The sequence below is a fragment of the Hibiscus syriacus genome, unplaced genomic scaffold (assembly GCF_006381635.1).
Source record: "Hibiscus syriacus cultivar Baekdansim isolate YM2019G1 unplaced genomic scaffold, ASM638163v2 tig00110290_pilon, whole genome shotgun sequence".
In the NCBI taxonomy this organism is placed as follows: domain Eukaryota; kingdom Viridiplantae; phylum Streptophyta; class Magnoliopsida; order Malvales; family Malvaceae; genus Hibiscus; species Hibiscus syriacus.
The window spans coordinates 118,112-143,537 of NW_024062663.1; the positions used below are offsets into that span (position 1 = coordinate 118,112).

General features: G+C 29.9%; 2 protein-coding genes and 1 long non-coding RNA gene across 3 annotated transcripts; 1 reads left to right on the top strand and 2 right to left on the bottom strand.

Moving 5' to 3' along the window:
- Nucleotides 1-1,116: 1,116 nt before the first annotated feature.
- LOC120116265 lies at nucleotides 1,117-23,370 on the bottom strand. The gene is made up of 4 exons (XR_005515537.1): nucleotides 23,220-23,370; nucleotides 12,616-12,618; nucleotides 11,835-11,838; nucleotides 1,117-1,128 (listed from the first exon to the last, which is right to left on the bottom strand). It is a non-coding gene; the product is annotated as an uncharacterized LOC120116265 (long non-coding RNA).
- Nucleotides 2,346-14,924, bottom strand: LOC120116261 (eukaryotic translation initiation factor 3 subunit I-like). The gene is given in 11 exon segments (XM_039136794.1): nucleotides 2,346-2,590; nucleotides 2,846-2,925; nucleotides 3,005-3,091; nucleotides 3,542-3,631; nucleotides 3,753-3,872; nucleotides 4,147-4,274; nucleotides 4,596-4,686; nucleotides 4,688-4,812; nucleotides 4,897-5,099; nucleotides 12,538-12,544; nucleotides 14,920-14,924. Coding segments are annotated over 9 exon segments (981 nt in total). The 5' UTR covers nucleotides 5,081-5,099; nucleotides 12,538-12,544; nucleotides 14,920-14,924; the 3' UTR covers nucleotides 2,346-2,514.
- A 38-nt stretch (nucleotides 23,371-23,408) lies between the features above and the next one.
- Nucleotides 23,409-25,162, top strand: LOC120116262. The gene is made up of 2 exons (XM_039136795.1): nucleotides 23,409-23,732; nucleotides 24,671-25,162. Exons 1-2 carry the CDS (start codon nucleotides 23,634-23,636, stop codon nucleotides 25,112-25,114), a joined length of 543 nt encoding a protein of 180 aa, XP_038992726.1. The 5' UTR covers nucleotides 23,409-23,633; the 3' UTR covers nucleotides 25,115-25,162.
- The last annotated feature ends 264 nt before the right edge of the window (nucleotides 25,163-25,426 follow it).

The window sequence follows — 25,426 nt, forward strand, 5'->3', positions numbered from 1 at the left end:
AAAATTCTACTTGTTACTCAACATTTTTCGAGAAACAAATATTCTAACTGAAATAGCACACCTTTTAAAAAACATGAGAAGGTGGGAGAGTACGAAAACAAAAATGAAAATACAGGTTAAAGATTTCTGATCTTTATACTAGGCAAACAATAACAACTTTTGGGTACAAATTTAAAGACCACGTTTGCATGAGTGCCAGGAACTTCAGAATCACCAGAGTTGAAAATAAAATGATTGATGCATCTATGAAAGTATCTGCACAACGAATAATAAAGCATAAACAAGTTTCAAAAACAAGAGACTTATGGAAAAAGATGAAGTTTCATACCTTCGGCAGAAACAAATAAGATCATGTTAATAAAGTTTAACCAACTAAAATTTGAAGGATAACAATGAAAGAATACAAAATGAAACTCAATAGACAATGTTAAGTGAGATGAAAGCAAGAAGAACGGTTCATTTTAATTTTAGAAAGGAAACAAAAAAATCAAATAAATTTTAAAGATATATGGATCAACTTCAAAGAAATATAGATGATTACAAAAATTTGTAATGAAGCCTTCATATAAGAAAAGCTCAGACTCAATAACATCCCAACTCTTAAGAAGCATTTGCTCTGTCCAAGAGTTGAAAAATTAACCTTGTTAAACTACAACCAAACAATTAACTTCGAAATATTAAAGTATTAACATAAAAGTTAAAGCATACTAAGAAGTAAGAAATCTAGTCATTCATCGACAATTAAGTCATGTTGTTAAACTAACACCGAACAATTAACTTAAAACATATTATTAAAGTATTAACTTAAAAATCGGGTAAGGTACACTAGAGGCAATTGAACTATGCTTAAATTATCTTTTTGATCATTGAACTTTTAAAAGTTACAAAAGGGTCACTGTGACATTATAATGATTGTAAAATTTCTATAAACTAATGATCATTTTGTAACATTTCGATAAAATTTAATGACTATTTTGTAACAAACTGATAAAATTTAATGACCTTTTCTAAAAATTCAATAAATTTAATGACTATCTTGTAACAATTTGATAAAATTGGTGAGCAAAACAATTTAATGACCTCTAGTGTACTTAACCCTAAAAGTTAAAGCATACTAAGAAGTAAGAACTGTAGTCATTCATCAACAATCAAGTCCAGTTGAGGTTTTAAACACAGCAATTCTTATGGCACATTTTAATGCAATTCTTTTTCAGCTTTGCAACAAACCTGATCCTGACCACTAGCCACCCATTGCGAGATCATGCTTTATGGCACATTTCTCTCCTTCATCATCTTCATCACCTCTCTCAAAACCCATCTCCAGATATTATTCATTTTCCCATAACACACACATAAAAAAATCCTTTTTCTCCAATAATCTTATCTTTGACTTTTATTTAACAAACATACTCTCAATTTATAGAAGATTGGTGTTTTTGATGGCACATGGAGAAATCTTTCCTTCTTATGTCTGGTTCGAGATGAGCCAACTAGTTTTTACATTATATATTTATATATCAGATATTATAATTTTTAAGTATAAAATATTTATTTACTAAATATATTTTAATATATATATATATATATATTATTTTTTATGTGTACATATATGTATATGTTTATATATTATAGTATGTTTTAATGTGCCTAGATATATTTTGTAAATAAAAATTAACTTATTTTAATATACATTTTATAATTATTTATATGTATATATGATTTTTATTATATTATACTATATTTTCCTTACGTGTACGAAATACTTATACATGTCATTTCATTTGCATTGACATCGCTTATCATATGACTCTTTATTAATAGTGCATTAATAATGAGAGTAAGAGCAATGCTATTTTATTTTAAATTTTTGAGAAATAGTTGTCTAGATGTACAATAAATTTTCTCTCGATAATTTTAAGTAAAAGAATATCCTATTAAGAGAAATTACAAAAACATATTATAATTTTTAATTATTAAAAAATAAAAATAAAATTCTTTAATTTAAATTTATAAAAAAAAACACCCTAAAAACCTTTTCTCAATGATTAGAAATCATTTAACACTCTTTTTTTTCTCATATTAATCTCGTCCATTCACAATTTATTAAAGCAAAATGAATTTTCGATTATATAAATGGTTTAAAAGAAAAATCTACAAAAAATCTCAATAATTATAAATAATTGAACACTTTTTTCTTTTCTTTTTTAGTTTTTGAATAAAGAATTCTAAATATAAAGATAATGGTTTAATGACAATATCTTATGAAAAAAAATTCTAAATAAGATGGCATTTCAGCCCCAAAAAACATAAAGCTCAGAATTACTCCATTCCATAAAACGAGGCTACGTGCATCAAAATAAGATCTACAAATTTCAAAGCCCTTTGCTGTCAAATAGCAAATATAATTTCACATCATCCTCAAGAAAACTAAACATAATTACTGCCATAAATACTCCCAAGATTATTACAGCCTTCTCCAGTCAGGACAAGCTGTAACTGGAAACTGCTCCAAAATTAAATTTTGATGTTAAAGTAATCTGGATCAAAATGATGCAATCGCACGTATCCATCCTCTCCGCCGCTTGAGAAACTACAAGTTAAAAAACACACGGATGGTTGCAAATAGTCGATTATCCAAAAGTTATGTAGGCAAATACAGATAAGAAACTCTCTAGGTAACCATTGTGGTAAAAACAGAGATAGGTACCAAATGATATTGGTCAACATTCAAAAACATGGTGAGATACCATACTAATGATGCAAAAGGTATATGAAAATAATATGAACTTGAGCATCAGACAGTAATATAAGCAAAGAAAATTTAAAAGTATTATTTGCTTTGTACCTCTTCCCATCCGGGTTAAATGCCAAAGCATTTATAGGCCCAAAATGCCCTTTCACACCTCCAATTTCCTCTTGCAGAATCTACAAGGCAGCCAAACATTATGATAAAATGGGAAGTTGCAAAATAACAACACTTCACCTTCTGCAGAAACCAACTTACCTTATCATAGAATTTAGCTTCAAACTTCCCGGCACGATGATCTGTAGTTGTGACAGCTGATGCATCCTGGCCACCTCCAAGCACAACCTAGAAGAACACAAGCAATCAAAAGAAAGGTTAAAATAAGATGTACCCGTAATGGAACAAGAAAGGCGACGGCATGCTGAATTCTGTCTATGAAATCAGTTCTCCCACATATGAGCGTTACCAAATAAACCTAGTACCATGATTCATGCATATATCCGCACTCATTGATATATAATAACAGGCAGTTCAACATTAGCATCGGACCATCTAAACAATCAATTTTGCAAGGCTTGAGAAGCACTTCAATATTAGACTTCTTTAGGCCTCGTCTTATGAGTACTAGGAGTTTGCATAAAATGTTTGAAGACCCTGAAGTTACCATTTAAATAATAAATAAATTAGAAAAGATATCACCAAATTTCTACTCCCTAATATAGAAAATTAAGGACAAAGCAATTAGGGCCAATTAAAATTAGCATACAAGTTATGTCGCTCTTATTGGATACTTACATGGTCAAGAAGTGGAGACATTGTAACAGCATTGACTGGGCGCTCAGTACCATATGTCTTGACAAGAGTCAATGTTCTTGTGTCCCATAGCTAAACATTCACAGAAAGAAAATAAGAACGACAAAGTGAAAGCCAACCATAAACAACCTGGGGTTCCCAGAAAACAGTCACAAATACTGAGGAAACTTAAGGGGTTAATAAGATGCATCACCTTAGCAGATTTATCCAGGGAACCAGTAAGGAAGTGTGAACCGTCTGCAGCTTTTGCGAGTGATGTTATTGTCTTTTTGTGTCCAGATTCCTTGTCAGACTCCCTAAGCAGTTTTCCGGTCTGCAAAATAGATAGGAAAATCAATCCAAAAGATCGAACTCTTTCCAATGAATGAACAAAACTTCAATAGGAGGAAAGAAACATGACTGTGGATAGTTAAGAAGGACAATTCAAATAATAAGAATAGATGTAACTTGAAGTTTATTGAGGATGAAGCCCAAATCAGCTATTACATGAGAACTATTTCAATGTTGAAGCCAAAAAGATAAACTGATCAAGATTGCAAAGCAGCACTTCTACAAAACGAGCCAAATACACACACACAGCAATTTACCTCAGAATCCCATATACGAATTACAGTATCTTCTCCGGCACTAATGATAGTACTATTGAGGGGTCCCCAAACAGCTCTATTTATTCTTCCTTGAGGGCCCTTGATGACAAGCACGGATTCCTCAGTCTCTGCATGATCATGCGACAATGTAATGAATCAAAGTTTAGACATCAAACACATCAACAGACTTGAAGCAAATGATTCTGTAAGAAAACAGCAGAAATAAACTACAATGCCAAACAGTTACAAATACATTCTACATCAAGGTACTACTTCAACAAAAGTAATCTTATTTATTACTGCATATTCAATCTCCCATTGCCTAATTTTATTCAGAAACTTAAAGCAAGCCAATTGTATTGAACCAATAACACAATAAAGTAACATAATTTTATTTATTATGAAAATCGGACACATTGAAAAGTTGGGGGAGGGGAATTTAAGCTTACGTTCAGTTGGGTCTTTGGCAATGCGTTTAACATGAATTGCAGAAGTCAATTCCATGAACGGATCCGTAGTAATGACAGCGAGTTTATCCCCCCACGGAAAACTCCACAGACCTCGCAGGCGAACCAAAATTAAACGTATATAATTGAGTTCCCGTCTTAACATTCCACAGCTTCACCGTTTGATCAGCACTTCCGGTTAAAAGCCTCATTGAATCCCCTAAACATTAAAAAAATGAAATCTATATTTTAGTTTCAATTTCAAAAGTTTCAACTTCGATAAAAGAATAAAAAAGATAATTACTTGAGACATCGCAAGTCCAAACAGCGCCGTTATGGCCACGGTACGTGCCAAGACGCTCGCCGTTGTCGGCGAACCAAACGGTGGGAGTGTGATCCTTGGCACATGAAAACAAAAGATCGCCGTCTCTGTTGTACTTGAGAAACGTCAATGGCCTTTCATGACCTTTCATCAAAATCGGCCTCATCTTTTCTCTTCTTGTTCGTTTTCCTGAGCTTCTCTAACTAAGAATTAGGGTTCTTTGCTTTTGCTGTATATTTGTTTTTGTTTTTGTTTTGTTTGTGATTTCTTTAGACATGGTCTTGGCGGCGTCACATCTTTTAGATAATGAATAATGGGCCCATTGTTCACTGTGCCTCATTTAACTGTCCACTCCGGATCTTAGCCCAATAGTATTTGGTGTCGGTCCATTTAACCAAATAATTTATTACAATATGTCAAATAATTTAAGAAAAAATAATAATTTTGTTAAAATAATCTGTATATATAATTTTAATTTATATTAAATATATATTTATTTACTGTGTACAATAAAATAATAAATTTAATATATAAAATATTTTTTGTCAAAATAATTTTTATTATATTTAATATATATAATTTTTTATTTTATTATAATTTAACTTTATTATATATTTTTTATTTTTAAATAAATTTATTTTCTTGAAATATTTTGATCAGATAATATTTGCAGTAAATTATGAGTTATTATCTGCTATAAATTACAACATATTTCTCGAAATTCATGTCTGTCTTTATTTATCTAATTAATTGTTGAACTGGTTGTATCATGTATCTGGACACTTTTCTGAACAGATTCAACATGATTAGCTGCAACTGTTATAGATGATTGATTGCAGAATAATTACAACTGTTATAGATGATTAATTGTAGTTGAATTCTCGTTCTATGCTTGAAAGGTGAGCCTATAAATAACAAAGGAATTCAGAAGTTCAAAATATCCGAAAATAGAAAATAATGCATTTCATTTCTTTATAAAGGTTTTTTTCTCTCCATATTCTTTTTTCTTTTTTTTATGTTCTGGGTTTAAGAAAAAAAACATTTAGTCCCTGAGTTTTTATTTCGAGTTAAAGAGGAGTAAAACCATTTTTGTCCACTCTTAACTTTTTGGGCGTATAAAATTTTGAAAGTGGTGTTAATTTTGAAGGACGTTCGTCTATTGTAGAGATTACATATATCTGAACGAATTTATTTCTAAGACAATTGTTCACCACGACATGATTTTTGTTACAGTTATTTTATTTATTTATATTTTTTAGTTAATGCTAACACCTCGTCTTTGTAGTATACTTTTACACCGATATCTTAGGCTTTCTTTCTAACTCTTAATGAAACATGTATTTTCACTATCGTTACTCATTTTGATACTTATAAGCATGCCAGTTGATCATTTACAGACAACGCCATGCAAATCTTACATCAAACAATTATAATTCGCATACACAACCCTAGAATCATGATATTGACACAGCCAAACATAGAAATACTTAGCAACATAACATGATAAATGCATTAGAAATATAAAACAAAACCCGAAATAGTTGCATTTACATGTCACCATCCTAGGAGTTTGGAAACAAAGAATTTACACTGAAAAAGTTGAAATTTGACTTATAAACATTTGGCATATTATCATGGATATCATGGCAAAGTAAATCATAGCAATAATGGTATGAAAATTTAATCAAGTTATCAAAGTTTTTTTTTATGTATTTTTGTTAATTTTAATGTTGGGAAATAAACGAGTAACAAGTAATTTCCCTATAGTCAGATTAGTGAGAATAAGAAATAAAAGCGGAAAAATAATACCCGAAAAATTGATAACGGAGTTCAGCCAATTGTGCTTACGTCTCCGGACTGCTGCAGATCTTTTACTAAAGGGAAAAAATTACAGGTGTTTACAAAACACTTGAGAGAGAACTGGAAGATTTTGGGATGATTTTGAAGCTAAATGAGCTAGGGTATATATAGTTGAAACTTAGGGACTAATCTTTGAAAATACCCTAAAATACAATGATTAAATGTGTGATTATCCCATTGCTCAAATTCAATGAATTCAAGCCACCCCACTTGCTCAGCCGCCCATTTAGCTAGCAGCCCATGTGCTGCCTTTGTTGGAAAATATCAAGCAAAGCCAGTGCCCCCACCAAGCAAGCTGGTGCCCCCCTTTGACTTTTCTTCCAACAATCTCCCACTTGAAGACTGATTTTAATCTGTCTTCACACCTTGATCAATGCAGCAACATTTCCGGTCTTGTTATTCTAGCATGCCAACTGAAGCTGAACACAACTTCAGTTTGTCTGTAGTCACCGTCTTTGTCAACATGTCTGTCGGATTTTGAGCTCCACTAATCTTTTCAAGTTTTAAAATCCCATCTTCCAGAAGAGACCGGATAAAATGATACCGTAATTGTATGTGCTTCGTCCTGGAATGAAAAGACGGATTCTTCGCTGGATGGATAACACTTTGACTATCACAATACAAGACATTATTTTTTTGTTTCTTGCCTAACTCTTCCAAGAAACTTTGGAGCCAAACCATCTCATTGGTGGCTTCCGTAACAACGACATATTCTGCTTCAGTGGTGGAGAGAGCAACTATCTTCTGTAGTTGAGAAACTCAATTCACTGCAGTACCTCCTAGAGTATAGACATACCCTGTAGTGCTCCTTCTGATGTCAACATTTCCGGCTAAGTAAGCATCTACATAGCCTGTCAGTATCGTATCTCCACCTTTGAAACAAAGTGCTTTGTTTGTAGTACCCGCAGATATCTGAGGATCCATTTGACAGCTTCCCAGTGTACTTTGCCCGGATTATTCATGTACCTGCTAACAGCTCCCACTGCATGAGCAATATTTGATCTGGTACAAACCATGGCATACATCATACTTCCAATTGCTGAGGCATACGACACCTTCACCATGTGTGCACGTTCTTCCTCCGTCTTTGGTGACTGTTCTTTAGAGAGTCTAAAATGAACACCTAAAGGTTACTGGTTTAGCATCTTGCATATTGAACATGGAGAGTACTTTGTTGATATACTCAGCCTGTGATAACATCAAAGTCCTCAACTTTGTGTCTCTCTTGATCCTCATCCCAAGAATTTGCTTGCTGCACCCAGATCTTTCATTGCAAACTGCTTCGACAATTTTTGCTTCAAGTTTATAATCTCTTGCATGTCTGAGCCTGCAACGAGCATGTCATCAACGTACAACAATAAAAAATTAAGTTATTGTCGAACCTTTTGATGTAGCAACAATGATCTGCTTGGCATCTGGTAAAACCACTGTTACTCATGAAGCTATCGAACTTCTTGTACCATTGTCTAGGAGCTTGTTTTAAACCATACAAGCTCTTCTTCAACCTGCATACCAGGTTTTTCTTGCCTGCCTCTATGAAGCCTTCTGGCTGCCTATAGATTTCTTCCTCCAAATCACCATGAAGGAAAGCTGTCTTTACATCTAACTGCTCAAGATGTAAATTCTCTGCAGCTACAATTTTCAACACCAGTCTGATAGTAGACAGTTTCGACTGGAGAGAAAATTCATTGTAGTCAATACCTTCTTTTTGCTGAAAACCATTGACAACCAATCGCTTTGTAACGTTTGCTCCCATCGTGCTCTTCTTTGATCTTGTAAATCCACTTGTTGTGAAGCGCTTTCTTGCCTGGTGGTAATTCAGCTAATTCCCACGTCTGATTTGACATAAGCGAGTCCATCTCATCTTTCATGGAAGACTCCCACTTGATTGAATCCTCCACTTGCATTGCTTTATCATATCACTCTGGTTCACCATTGTCAGTTAGCAACAAGTAGTGCAAAGAATGAGAATATCGTTAGGTTGGTTTAGGAATTCTGGAGGAGCGTCTTAGTTCTGGTGTGCCTGGTTCTTCTTGAACTGCTTCATGACTGATCTGAACATTATTTCCAGAATCTCCTCGAACTCAGCAAATTCCTTTGTTTCAGCTTTGGTATTGGAGCTGCTTGATTATACAGTTGATCTGTCTTTGTACATCACATCTCATTGAAAATGACATCTCTACTTCTGATGATCTTCCGATTTTCATAGTCCCAAAACCGGTAACCGAACTCATCACCGTCGTAACCAACAAATGCACATTTGTTGGACTTAGCATCAAGTTTACTTTTTTCAGCAGAGTCTATGTGTACATAAGAAATACAACCAAACACTCTTAAGTGTGAAATGTTTATTTCTTTCTTGCTCCAAACTTCCTCTGGTATTCTGCCATCCAAAGGAAACTGAGGGCCCACGGTTGATCAGGTAAGCTACAGTGTTGATAGCTTCAGCCCATAGAAATTTGGGCAATCCGACATGTATCCTCATGCTTCTGGCACGTTCATTTAGAGTTCTGTTCATGCGCTTGCTACGCCATTCTACTGCGGTGTCATGGGAACTGTTGTATCCATCTTGATCCCATTGTTTGCATAGAAGTCTCTGAATCTCCTATTTCTGTACTCTCCCCCATTGTCAGACCTCAATCGCTTGACTTTCAGACCAGTCTCATTTTCCACCATGGCCTTCCATTTTCTGAAGGTATCAAAGACTTCTGATTTCTTCTTCAGAAAATAAACCCACACCTTCCTTGTAGAATCATCGATGAAGGTGACATAATATAGTGAGCCTGCAAAAGATGGAACTGGAGATGGTCCCCATACATCAGTGAACCAACTCTAACTTTTCAGCATTGGGTGTATTACTAATCTTTGCAAAGCTGACTTTCTTTTGTTTGCCAAAGATGCAATCATCGCATAGTCTGACATCTACATTCTTTAGATCCGGCAACTTCCCTTTTGACAAAAGCGTCTTCATCCCTTTCTCGCTCATATGGTCAAGCCTTTGGTGCCATAGTTTTGATTTTCCATCAGCATCTGCGACTGCAATGATATTCTCTAAATTTGAGGTTACATAGAGAGTATCAGTTTTCTTACCACGAGCAATGACGAGTGATCCTTTGGTAATCTTCCATTCACAGTCTGAAAAAGTTGTGCTATATCCTTCTCCATCAAGCTGTCCAACAGAAATCAAATTTCTTTTGAGACCAGGAATATGTCTCACACCTTTCAGCGTCCAGGTGGTCTGGTTTGGCAACTTTAATCGGATGTCTCATTTTCCGACGATCTTCAAGGTTATCATCGGCTAGATGAACCTTCCCAAAATCACCACTGACATAGTTCTCCATGATTTCTCGGCATGGGGTGGAGTGGAAAGATGCCCCTGAATCCAAGATCCATGATTCAATAGGAGTGTTGACGCTTAGAATCATGGGCACCTGTATCCTCTGTCATGTTGGCAGATTCCTGTGCACCGGTATCTTTCTTCAATGCTCGACAATCTCTTTTAAAGTGACCCTTCTTGCCACAATTATAACATGTAAAATCTTTTTTTCCTGTTCTTGATTTGCCCCTTCTGGATTTCGATCTGCCACGATTTGAATTTCTTTATGAAGTTCTCCCTCTGGACTCCGTGTGCAAGGCTGAGGAGGTTGATGCTTCACCCGATTCTCTCCGTCGAATTTCTTCGCTCAGTACCAGATCCCGAACATCGTCGAATTTCAATTTACTATTTCCTGACGAGCTGCAACTGCTGTAACAGTAGCATTCCAATTGTCTGGTAAATATGATAAGAGAATTAAAGCTCGAACTTCATCATCGAATTCAATTCCACGGAACTCATGGGTTGTGATTGTGCTGAGTTCATTCAAGTGTTGAGCCACTGATGCCAATCCGCAAATTGAATAATCGCCTCATCAAATGAACTTTGTTGAGGTCGATTGCTTCTTATACATACTGGAGAGAGCCGCCATAAGACCGCCGTGGTCTTTTCCTTTGCTATGTTGAAAGTAACATTCGGGACAACGTCATTCGGATAACCGAGGGCTATTCGGTCGAGAAGAGCCCAGTTTCATTCTTCATGCCCTTTGGTTGCTTTCCTGAGAGGGGTTGATATAGATTTTTCTGGTACAGAAAATCTTCGATCTGCATCTTCCAAAAACCAAAGTCCGCACCATCGAACTTTTCAATTTTCACCTTCCCTTCGTCTGCAGCCATCGCTCCCACTCAAATCTGGCTTCTTCGGATCATTTCTGACAATTTATGCGAACCACCGTGTATTACACATCCGTCGACAAATTCGTATCGCCGACAAAATTTCACTATTCACTAAATTTATATTCACGTGAATAGTAATGAATAGTAACCTCGCAAAAAATTGACAAAATTCACAACCTAAAAGCTCTGATTACCAGTTGTTGGGAAATAAATGAGTAACAAGTAATTTCCCTATAGCCAGATTAGTGAGAATACGAAAAAGCGGGAAAATAATACCCGAAAAATTGATAACGGAGTTCAACCAATTGTGCTTACGTCTCCGGACTGCTGCAGATCTTTTACTAAAGGGAAAAAATTAAGGGTTTACAAAACACACTTGAGAGAGAACTGGAAGATTTTGGGATGATTTTGAAGCTAAATGAGCTAGGGTATTATAGTTGAAGCTTAGGGACTAATCTTTGAAAATATCCTAAATACAATGATTAAATGTGTGATTATCCCATTGCTCAAATTCAATGAATTCAAGCCGCCCACTTGCTCAGCTGCCCATTTAGCTAACAGCCCATGTGCTACCTTTGTTGAAAAATATTAAACAAAGTCGGTGCCACCACCAAGCAAGCTGATGCCCCCTTTGACTTTTCTCCCAACATTTAACCCAATGGTATATTAGTCCCGTGGATAATGGGATGTTACTTTTTTGTCTAGTATCGAATAGATACGAATTCATTAGTTATTCCTCTTCCATGTCGGGACACAATCCAATATTAACATCCCTCCACCTCACCAAGACTAAAATTTGTAGAACTTGTAGACAATCACTATAAACACTATACAATATGTCAATTGTACACGAAACTAAACTAAAACCAAGGTTCACTAAATCATATTACAAATACATCAAAGATTGTTATTTAAAGAATAAGATTAACGTATGACTCATTATCAATATCAACTAAAGCGTTAGCTAATTTTAAGTTCCGAGCATGAAAATTTACTCGTAATTGCTAAAATACTTTTAAAATGAATAACTGCTAACATTTCTTTTCCGTCAATCAATAAAATTTTACTATATAAATAAATAATTGATCTCGAATACCAATTTCGTAATAATCTTAATAAGGTTATATTGGGGGTAAATAATCCACTTGTTGTGGAGAGTCGGGGTATAAAAATTGTTTCTGACCCTTGGAAACTCGTGATCCAACCTATGTATAGAACCATTAACTCTTGGTTTAAAACAAGTTGGTGTGATAAAGAAGTGAAAGGGTCCATTTGTTTGCCATGTCAAGGAGCTTGAAAACAATGCAAAAGTAAACACACTAATGGAAATAGTGGATCTCAAGAGGATAATTAAGATGCAACTTTATCTCCACGGTTGAGTTGTAAGACTTGCGTGGAAGATGGATAATCACATTAATACTTTATAGAGATTTAAATTATAATCGCACGTACGAATCATGTAAGAATCAAATGATTTTAGTGTTTACAATATATTGTTATCATTTGAAGTTTCAGATTCGAATATCATATACGCAAAAATATAAACATTAATTATCAAAAAGTTATAAATCTTTAAACATATATTATCTTAGCTTCCAGCACAATAACATTATGTAAACCTAATTCAAGGACAGGCTGGTTTGAATTAAGTTTATGCATGTTATCATATAAGTAAACAATGATTCTTTCAATCCAAAACTGGCACCCTTATTTTAGATTGTTTGAGGTCCACAGTGACCCTTTTCACTGATGGTCTCCTTTTAAACTCAGCCCTGTCAGACTGCCGGCTACATCCTTTTTAGTACAAAAAAAAAAACCCTGAAATGTTATCTAACAACACAAGTGAAATACTGGCAATTCTGATGTTTTTAATGGTCATTTGGGACAAATATGAATGATTGCCTGTACAAAAATTGCTAGTGGAAAAGCTTCTTATCAACTTCGTCAGTTTCCACTTCCCACCCTTTTGGGGTCCCTCCATTGCTACCCCAACATACATCAATATAGAATACTCTTCTTCCTCGTTACTCTTTGACTGCAGTCTTCGACTTGTATTTTTATATCAAACATCAAAGTATATAATAAAAATATAGTAAAGGACGTTGTTAAAAGTCATGAACTTATATTCATTTTTATTAACTTATAATAAAAATAATATTTTAAATATAATTGAAAGATAAAAGAGATATTAATCATTAAATTAATATCTTTGTTATCCTCTTCACAATTGTTAATATTGCACTAATAAAATTTTGTAGCCGTTCAAAAAATTAATAATTATTTAAAATTTTAATAATTATATAATATTTTAATATAATTCAACAATCTCTGATTTTTTTATCTATAGAATATTTATTAAAGTAATTAAAACCAGCTTATAGAATGGAAGACATTCTTGAAAATTAGGAGTCGGAATGTCCTCCTTTGATGAGTATATTAATTAAGGATTTAAATGTTCGGGTCGGTCGAATTCGGGTTTAGGTTAAAAATACTCGACATGACCCGACCCGACCCGGAAAAATGATTTTATCTTATATATTAGGAATAATTATAATAATACTCTTCTATATATTATTTTTTTTCAATTAAATCACAGTTTTTATTGAATAATAATATTTTTATTATTTCGGATCAGATTGGATTCAGATTTTATCTTAAAAAATCATGTCAATTTCGGGTTGGGTGAATAATATAAATTTTTAGGTCAAATCAGATCGGCCAAAATTCAACCTATGCCCCCTAACAGTGATAAAAATCGGAATGCAAAGTGGATGGGTATTTGAATAAAATAAGCGCCATAAAAACCAGTAAAAGCAAAAAAGAATAAGAGCATCCTATGACTATGACCATCTCGTCTAATCTTATTCCTCCCGCCCTCTTTCAAACGTACAGCTTTTATTTATTTAAAAATAATAAAATGATCAACGAAATTGGTTCAAGTAGTTAACAATTTGATATTATTTAAATAGGCATCGAGTCAGAATCTTTACGTATGCATAAAATTATATTGGGATTCATCCACCAAAATCATATTTCGATACATGTTCTTACTTCTTACCTAAATCGTTTTGTTTCAAACTAAGATTTATAAGAGAATAAAATCTAAATCATATACGTTTAAGCATCAACATCTCATTAGTATCTTTTATTAAGGGTTAGCTACCGGATTAATAGATTCTCTTTATTTATATTGGGAGATTCATCTACCAAAATCATGTTTCGATACATGTCTTACTTCTTACCTCAATCGTTTTGTTTCAAACTAAGATTTGTAAGAGAAAAATCTAAACCATATACGTTTAAGCATCAACATTTCATTAGTATCTTTTATTAAGGGTTATCTACCGGATTAATAGCTTCTCTTTATTTTTGTACCCTTTCGTTTTTAAGATTTAAAACAAAGAGTTATGTTTTAGGTTTTTACGTTATTGATTTATTAATTTTTGATCATTTACGTTATTGATTATTATATTTTGGTCATTGAATTTTAACTCCTATTAATTTATGACCTGACACATTAACAAACATGTTTAATTTTTAAGTGACCCCTTAACTTTAGATATAATATTAATTTAAACAAAAAAGTAGATGAGATATCACTTTGACCCCTAAAATTTAGATAAAATACTAATTCAACCCATAAACTCGAGACATTTAAAAATAAAAACTATTTTCTAACAACTGATGTTGCTTGATTCATACTGATTTTGTCTCTTAATCCTTGAGAGAATATTTGAAAACATTCGGAAAAAAAGAACATGATCTTTGTATCATTCAACTTGTAATATGGTTCATATTGATTGGTAAAGTTTATAATATGATATCAAAATGAAGCATGTTATGATAAGTGAAATAATTGCCCTTTTCCCTACTCATTTAAAAAAAAATGCGTTTTCCAACTTCAAAGTGCTTCTAAATATTATTGCAAGGGTCCAGAAATAAAAATCTTAATACTGGTAAGAAGTTTGATATTATTTAAATATGTATAGTGTTTGAATCTTTGTGTATGTAAAAAAGAAAAGTTTCAAATATATAAATATTTAAATAACCATTTTAAATTTTTAATAGTCAGGGGACTTGTCAAATTATTTTGTAAATTTTAATATATATGAGACTCAACAAATCATATATATAGTCGAGAGATTATTTGTATAATTTAAAAAATTATATAATAAATTTTCAATGTTCACATTGATGGCCTTACTGGTCAACAACTTCATTGTGCTGTTAAAAGACGGAGGAGAATCTATCTTTTTTCTTTATGGAATATTTAAGGGTAGCGGTGCGGCGCCTAAAAAACGACTAATATACGGTGTGACGGTTAAACAAGTAACCGGTTAAAATTTAGATCAATTATGTTATATTATTTAACCGGAAATATTATAAAGTACAATAACATACTAGGTAGCGTTTATAATGTAATAGGTAGGCTTATATTTACCTATTTTATAAGTAAACCGGTATATTTATACCGATAGCATTGCAAATTTACCTAATACATTATAATATGTTGAAAGTGTCCATACTTTTTATAAAAAGGATCGATAATTTTTTTTTAAAGTTATGTAATTATGTTTCAATTTTTTAATAGTGTTTCATGTTTTCCACCTACAATATTAATTTAATAATTTCATTTGCACAAAAAATTATTTGATTGTTTTGATATTTTATAAAATAATATTTAAAATTTAAATTTAACAATATTAACCAAAGATAATAATAAATATGTAATATATGTTTATTGTTTTTAATTTAATAATAATATATCGTAACGTAAAAATAAATAATTAGACGCCTATAATTACTAAATTAATATCTTAAACTCACTCAAAATATAACCTTAAATTAATGTTTTCTACAGTGAAAAAAGTATGGACACTTTTATAAAAAGGATAGATACTTTACAACTACCTATTACATTATATAAACGATACCTATTACATTATATAAGCGCTACCTATTACATCATATTTTTACCTATTATATTGAAAGTGTCCATACTTTTTATAAAAAGGATCGATACTCTTTTTAAAGTTATGTAATTTATGTTTCAATTTTTTTAATAGTGTTTCATGTTTTCCACCTACAATATTAATTTAATAATTTCATTACACAAAAAAATATTTGATGTTTTGATATTTATAAAATAATATTTAGAATTTAAATTTAACAATATTAACCAAAGATAATAATAATATGTAATATATATATGTTTATTGTTTTTAATTTAATAATAATATATCGTAACGTAAAAAATAAATCATTAGACGCCTATAATTACTAAATTAATATCTTAAAACTCACTCAAAAATAACCTTAAATTAATGTTTTCTACAGTGAAAAAAATATGGACACTTTTATAAAAAGGATATATACTTACAACTACCTATTACATTATATAAACGATACCTATTACATTATATAAGCGCTACCTATTACATCATATTTTACCTATATATTGAAAGTGTTCATATTTTTTATAAAAAGGACCGATACTCTTTTTAAAGTTATGTAATTATGTTTCAATTTTTTTTAATAGTGTTTCATGTTTCCACCTACAATATTAATTTAATAATTTCATTTACACAAAAAAAAAATATTTGATTGTTTTGATATTTTATAAAATAATATTTAGAATTTAAATTTAACAATATTAACCAAAGATAATAATAAATATGTAATATATATATGTTTATTGTTTTTAATTTAATAATAATATATCGTAAACGTAAAAAATAAATCATTAGACACCTATAATTACTAAATTAATATCTTAAACTCACTCAAAAGATAACCTTAAATTAATGTTTTCCACAGTGAAAAAAGTATGGACACTTTTATAAAAAGATAGATACTTTACAACTACCTATTACATTATTAAACGATACCTATTACATATAAGCGCTACCTATTACATCATATTTTTACCTATTATATTGAAAGTGTTCATACTTTTTATAAAAAGGACCGATACTCTTTTTAAAGTTATGTAATTTATGTTTCAATTTTTTTTAATAGTGTTTGTTTTCCACCTACAATATTAATTTAATAATTCATTTACACAAAAAATTATTTGATTGTTTTGATATTTTATAAAATAATATTTAGAATTTAAATTTAACAATATTAACCAAAGATAATAATAAATATGTAATATATATGTTTATTGTTTTTAATTTAATAATAATATATATCGTAACGTAAAAAATAAATCATTAGACGTCTATAATTACTAAATTAATATCTTAAAACTCACTCAAAAATAACCTTAAATTAATGTTTTCCACAGTGAAAAAAGTATGGACACTTTATAAAAAGGATAGATACTTTACAACTACCTATTACATTATATAAACGATACCTATTACATTATATAAGCGCTACTTATTAAATCATATTTTTACCTATTATATTGAAAGTGTCCATACTTTTATAAAAATGATCGATATTCTTTTTAAAGTTATGTAATTTATGTTTCAACTTTTTTTAATAGTGTTTCATGTTTCCACCTACAATATTAATTTAATAATTTCATTTACAAAAAAAATTATTTGATTGTTTGATATTTTATAAAATAATATTTAGAATTTAAATTTAACAATATTAACCAAAGATAATATAAATATGTAATATATATGTTTATTGTTTTTAATTTAATAATATATCGTAACGTAAAAAATAAATCATTAGACGCCTATAATTACTAAATTAATATCTTAAAACCAACTCAAAAGATAACCTTAAATTAATGTTTTCCACAGTGAAAAAAGTATGTACACTTTTATAAAAAGGATAGATACTTTACAACTACCTATTACATTATATAAACGATACCTATTACATTATATAAGCGCTGCCTATTACATCATATTTTTACCTATTATATTGAAAGTGTCCATACTTTTTATAAAAAGGATCGATACTCTTTTTAAAGTTATGTAATTTATGTTTCAATTTTTTTTAATAGTGTTTTATGTTTTCCACCTACAATATTAATTTAATAATTTCATTTACACAAAAAATTATTTGATTGTTTTGATATTTTATAAAATAATATTTAGAATTTAAATTTAACAATATTAATCAAAGATAATAATAAATATGTAATATATATGTTTATTATTTTTAATTTAATAATAATATATATCGTAACGCAAAAAATAAATCATTAGACGCCTATAATTACTAAATTAATATCTTAAAACTCACTCAAAAGATAACCTTAAATTAATGTTTTCCACAATGAAAAAAGTATGGACACTTTTATAAAAAGGATAGATACTTTACAACTACCTATTACATTATATAAACGATACATATTACATTATATAAGCGCTACCTATTACATCATATTTTTACCTATTATATTGAAAGTGTCCATACTTTTATAAAAAGGATCGATACTTACGAAGTATCGACACTTTCATATATCCGGTATCATTTTACCGGTTTTATCATTTTGATACCGGTTTTATCATATTTTTACATGTTATATCGTTGTGGATCGATATTTTTTTTAAAGTATCGACACATTATAAGCGCTAAAACTGCTTCTCTTTTAAATTCACAAATGTCGATCCTTATATAAAGTATAGACACTTTCAATATATCCGGTAACGTTTTACCGGTTTTATCATTTTGTTACCGGTTTTATCATATTTTACCTGGTATATCATTTTAATATTTCTTCATGACTTAGACCTACTTTTATACGTATGGACACTTTTATAAAATGATATATACTTTTTATAAAGTTATGTAATTTATGTTTCAATTTTTTTTAATAGTGTTTCATGTTTTCCACCTACAATATTAATTAATAATTTCATTTACACAAAAAATTATTTGATTTTTTGATTTTTATAAAATATTATTTAGAATTTAAATTTAACAATATTAACCAAAGATAATAATAAATATGTTTTCCACAGTGAAATAAGTATACCCGGTAACGTTTTAAATATGTATATATATGTTTATTGTTTTTAATTTAATAATATATATATCGTAACGTAAAAAATAAATCATTAGACGCCTATAATTACTAAATTAATATCTTAAAACTCACTCAAAAGATAACCTTAAATTAATGTTTTCCACAATGAAAAAGGTATGTACACTTTTATAAAAAGGATAGATACTTTACAACTACCTATTACATTATATAAACGATACCTATTACATTATATAAGCGCTACCTATTACATTATATTTTACCTATTATATTGAAAGTGTCCATACTTTTTATAAAAAGGATCGATACTTTTTTTAAAGTTATGTAATTTATGTTTCAATTTTTTTTAATAGTGTTTCATGTTTCCACCTACAATATTAATTTAATAATTTCATTTACACAAAAAATTATTTGATTGTTTTGATATTTTATAAAATAATATTTAGAATTTAAATTTAACAATATTAACCAATGATAATAATAAATATGTAATATATATGTTTATTGTTTTTAATTTAATAATAATATATCATAAAGTAAAAAATAAATCATTAGACGCCTATAGTTACTAAATTAATATCTTAAAACTCACTCAAAAGATAACCTTAAATTAATGTTTTCCACAATGAAAAAGTATGGACACTTTTATAAAAAGGATAGATACTTTACAACTACCTATTACATTATATAAACGATACATATACATTATATAAGCGCTACCTATTACATATTTTTACCTATTATATTGAAAGTGTCCATACTTTTTATAAAAATGATCGATACTTTTTTTAAAGTTATGTAATTTATATTTCAATTTTTTTTAATAGTGTTCATGTTTTCCACCTACAATATTAATTTAATAATTTCATTTACACAAAAATTATTTGATTGTTTTGATATTTTATAAAATAATATTTAGAATTTAAATTTAACAATATTAACCAATGATAATAATAAATATGTAATATATATGTTTATTGTTTTTAATTTAATAATAATATATATCATAACGTAAAAAATAAATTATTAGACGCCTATAGTTACTAAATTAATATCTTAAAACTCACTCAAAAGATAACCTTAAATTAATGTTTTCCACAATGAAAAAAGTATGGACACTTTTATAAAAGGATAGATACTTTACAACTACCTATTACATTATATAAACGATACATATTACATTATAAGCGCTACCTATTACATCATTTTTTTACCTATTATATTGAAAGTGTCCATACTTTTTATAAAAAGGATCGATACATTTTGAAGCAATTGGACTACACATATTTACCCGAGACTTTGATTCAAAGTAGGTGGACTAATGATGCGAAGGCTTCTGCACCCAACTATGTTGATTTGAATGTGTCTCCAGAAGTGATATTTTTCCTATAATATCATTTTCTACCTATAATATTTAATAAAAGTATCGACATTTATATTTTTCATTGAATATCACTTTCTACCTGCAATCGTTCCCAAATGCTTCTTTACTACAAAACCCCAAACAACACATAAAAACCCTATCGCGATTACTGTAATAATAAAAAATTAGGGTTTCGACAACATACTTTTGATTCGACTGCAGCAACAAACAAATAAACTTCGCTTTAGAAACGCCTTCTGAAATGCAGCAACAATTACGCTTCGCTTTCAAAAACTCGTCCGTTCTATCTATTTTCAGAGGAGATTTAGCTTATATTTTGATCGGATATGTTATTTATATTTAATCGATACAAATACAAAAGTGTCGATACTTTTATGTCAGGTGTCGATACTTTCGAAAGGATAATTACCTATTTCTTTGAAAGTGTCGATAATTTATTACACGTACTTACGAAAGTATCGACACTTTCAATATATCCGGTATCATTTTACCGGTTTTATCATTTTGATACCGGTTTTATCATATTTTTACTTGTTATATCGTTGTGGATCGATATATTTTTTTAAAGTATCGACACATTATAAGCGCTAAAACTGCTTCTCTTTTAAATTCACAAAGTGTCGATCCTATATAAAGTATCGACACTTTCAATATATACGGTAACGTTTATCGGTTTTATCATTTTGTTACCGGTTTTATCATATTTTACCTGATATATCGTTTTAATATTTCTTCATGACTTAGACCTACTTTTATACGTATGGACACTTTTATAAAAATGATATATACTTTTTTTAAAGTTATGTAATTTATGTTTCAATTTTTTTTAATAGTGTTTCATGTTTTTCACTTACAATATTAATTTAATAATTTCATTTACACAAAAAATTATTGATTAATTGATATTTATAAAATATTATTTAGAATTTAAATTTAACAATATTAACCAAAGATAATAATAAATATGTTTTCCACAGTAAAATGAGTATGAACACTTTTATAAAAATGATATATATTTTTTAAGTTATGTAATTTATGTTTCAATTTTTTTTAATAGTGTTTCATGTTTTCCACCTACAATATTAATTTAATAATTTCATTTACACAAAAAATTATTTGATTATTTGATATTTTATAAATATTATTTAGAATTTAAATTTAACAATATTAACAAAAGATAATAATAAATATGTTTTCCACAGTGAAATAAGTATGAACACTTTTATAAAAATGATATATACTTTTTTTAAAGTTATGTAATTTATGTTTCAATTTTTTTTAATAGTGTTTCATGTTTTCCACCTACAATATTAATTTAATAATTTCATTTACACAAAAAATTATTTGATTATTTGATATTTTATAAAATTATTTAGAATTTAAATTTAACAATATTAACAAAAGATAATAATAAATATGTTTTCCTTAGTGAAATAAGTATGAACACTTTTATAAAAATGATATATACTTTTTTTAAAGTTATGTAATTTATGTTTCAATTTTTTTTAATAGTGTTTCATGTTTTCCACCTACAATATTAATTTAATAATTTCATTTACACACAAAATTATTTGATTGTTTTGATATTTTATAAAATATTATTTAGAATTTAAATTTAACAATATTAACCAAAGATAATAATAAATATATTTTCACAGTGAAATAAGTATGTACACTTTTATAAAAAGGATAGATACTTTACAATATAACAGGTAAAAATATGACAAAACCAGATTCATTATGACAAAACCGGTAAAATTTACTTGATATGTTAAAAGTATGGACACTTTTATAAAAAGGATAGATACTTACCGATAACCAAAGTTTACCGGTTACCAAAGTTTTAATAGTTTTTCATATTTTATACCTAAAACATTATTAGTTGTCAACATAATAGGTACCGCTAAACCGAATTTATTAAATACATTTTAATGTATTCGGTACTGCCGTATATTAGCCTTATATTAACCCGCCTTTCCTGAGACAATCCCAATATTTAAAGCCAGAAATTCTCTTTAACTTTCATTTCAAATCTATTATTTAAAGAGATATATATAAAATAAAGTAATTAATGCCACATATCTTACGACCAAAGTTGAAGCTTCAATAAATTTTTTTGTTTAGCCAAATTCATTTAAATTTACACCAAAAGATCATTTAAAATAACTTTTTAATTTCACGCATTTAAATTTATTTAATAATATTTTATAATTCATTTAATATAATTTTTTTCGTGTGAATTGGGCACAAATAAAACTTTTAAATAAACACCATCAATAACATAAATAAAAGGAATTTAATCCCAAGATGATACTTTTCCACCTTGAACCACACTTATATCTAACATGGTTTGTAATTTGGGGTGAACATTTAAACGAGTTGAATCAGAGTCAAAAGAACTTTAAGTTATTTGATGAGTCTTATTTTATAACTCAAAATTGATTTAAAAATATTTTGAATCAAATTTATAAAATTCGAGTTAAGTCAAATTTTTGAGTTTTAATTTAAATTTAATTGTAAAAAATTATAATATTATGATATTATTCAATTATAATTTAAATGATTTTTTATAACCATATATATATATATATATTTTTTTTTCATTTTTATATGTGATATACATATATTATACACGGTATAGAGACTCGACTCAAACTTAAAAATTAATCTATTAATTATTAAAAATTTTGAATTAGTATTCGAGTTATATATTACAACTCGATTTGAATTTAAAATCTTTTTGAATCGAGTTAATGAAATTATAACTCAAAATCAACTCTTGTTGAGTCATAAAATTCATTTTTTTTAGTCGAGTCAAGTTTGATTGTACTCTACTTGTAATCCCTCACACTGAAAAAACAACACGTAACAGTGATAAGCTGCTTTTAATACAAGAACAAAAGGAAATGGAACAATAATTGCAGGTATAACGATATTTTCTTTCTTTTTCATTGAAATCATGAAGAAGAACAAAGGGTTTCTGGTTTGCAAGGATTCATGCCGGTTAAATTAGACGAAGTGATTGAAGTGAAAGTTGAAAACTGGTGTTTTGTTTATGACATTTAACGTTGGTGCTGACTAGAGAGAGAGAGAGAGAGAGAGAAGTGTCAGTAGGCCATGTTTTCCACCATCACTTGCCTTAAATGAGAAAATATTGTTCAGCTCAACACTTTTCAAGGGAAACATAGTAACCCTCTTCATTTCATTTTATATTTTCCCCCCGATCTTCATCTCTTTCCTTCGTTTGCTCCTTTGAAACTGTGCAAAGTTTTTCAAGAATGTTACTTTGGTGGGATTTCTTTGATTTTATTGATGAAAAAAATGGAGAAAGAAGAAAAAACATTGACAAAGGAACATGATGTTGGAGATGCTGCTTCAAGACAAGGAAGAGTTATTGTCCCTATTCAACAGGTATGTTTTTTTTATGAACAAATGATTGTTCCGAGTTCTTGGGTGTTTTGAAAAAGTTTTTATATTTTACTTTCTTTTGCATGTTTTGGCTCTATCTCTATGCCAAACCATGAGTTTCTGGTTAATGTTTAATTTGTGTTTTTCATTGAATATTATTCGATCTTTATTTGATAACATTTTCAGCTAGAGTATCCATCAGGAATTTAAATTGTGCTCGATCTCGGACATAACGAATGCTATTTCTGCCAGTCGTGATTTTTTTAAAGAGTTGATTTTTTAAAAAAGAGCTGACCTTTTTTTCTTAAATAATTAGAATAGCAGAACAATCAGGGAATAGTGGCTGCAATTGGCCGTTACCTGTTAAATTGCAGCCGTAATCCACCGTTATTAGTGTGATTCCACTTCACAATGCTAGTTTCCGCAATAGCGGTTTCTATACAGTGGCTGCTATTTGAATTCCTGGTATCCATTGATGGAAATTTGCAGTAATGCAAATCAACTGGTCTAATTCATCTAAGATGCAGATCATGCATGTCCACTTGATGTAAAGATTATGATCCAGGCTGTTTTTCATGGCACCTTATTCTCATGAGCATAATTAACCACAAATTAATTAGCTTCACTCTGGGGGATCTGAACTGTGTTACTGATTATTTGCTGTTTAAAGCCAATTTAGAAGTCCACAATTAATTCCAGAACCAGTTCATCTTCATCTGAACAGGATCTAAATTATGGTTGTAGCCGCATTTTTCGGTTGCCTTTATTGCGGATTGCGGACATAGCTGATGCTATCGCGGGTATTGTTATCATGCAATAACAGGACCACTATTTAAATTTCATTCAGTAGGACTGCCTTAGTAATTGTGAAGTATTTATCAGCCAATATTTGTTCATCATTGTATATTTGCTTGCATAATGATGAACTGTTCTTGTTTAAGGTTGAAGATTCGGCAGGAATAACCGAGGAAACGACGGATGCTCGTAACTCGAAGCAAAGCGATCTCTTTCTCGAGATACCCTCGAGAACTCTGGATGATTCCTCTCAAGAGTCCGTCACAATTAAGATGCCTCAAACACCTAGTTTGACTCCCAGGAAAGTGAATTTTCTCTTGACACCGATTCCATCTGATGCACGGATTAATGGATCCTCAGGTCCCTCGTCATCAAAAGGCAAAACATTGAAGAGTCTCTTACCGAAACTAAGCTTCAAGCACAGAACTATAAGTTCAGATATTGAAAAGGCTGCGAACGTTGCTCCTGAATCTTCTTGTACTTCTATAAGAGAGAAGCCTTCCATCTCAAGGACACTGTCACTTACAAAGATATTTATTCCTAGGATAAATAGGACATCATCATTGCCTGTAACTCAAACCGCACATTAAAACCTGGAATCCATAAGCGGGGGAAGCCTAGGTGGCTCTGTAAGTTTCTTAATATTTTTTCTCGACATTGTGACTATAATTTTATTTGATTTGATAGGAATCACATCCATCATGGAGGTGCCTGATTTTTTTCTGTTTTATTTCTGTAGTGGATTTTATATGGTTAGCCTTTTAATACGTTTTGGTTGAGCATGGACTTGACATGGTTGCTTTCACAGGTTTTGGTTCGGTTGGTGGGAGGCGATGATCATGTATATCCCAATTTTTGGATGTAATGCAATGGTTGACTGATAGTAATTTGCTGGAAATGAT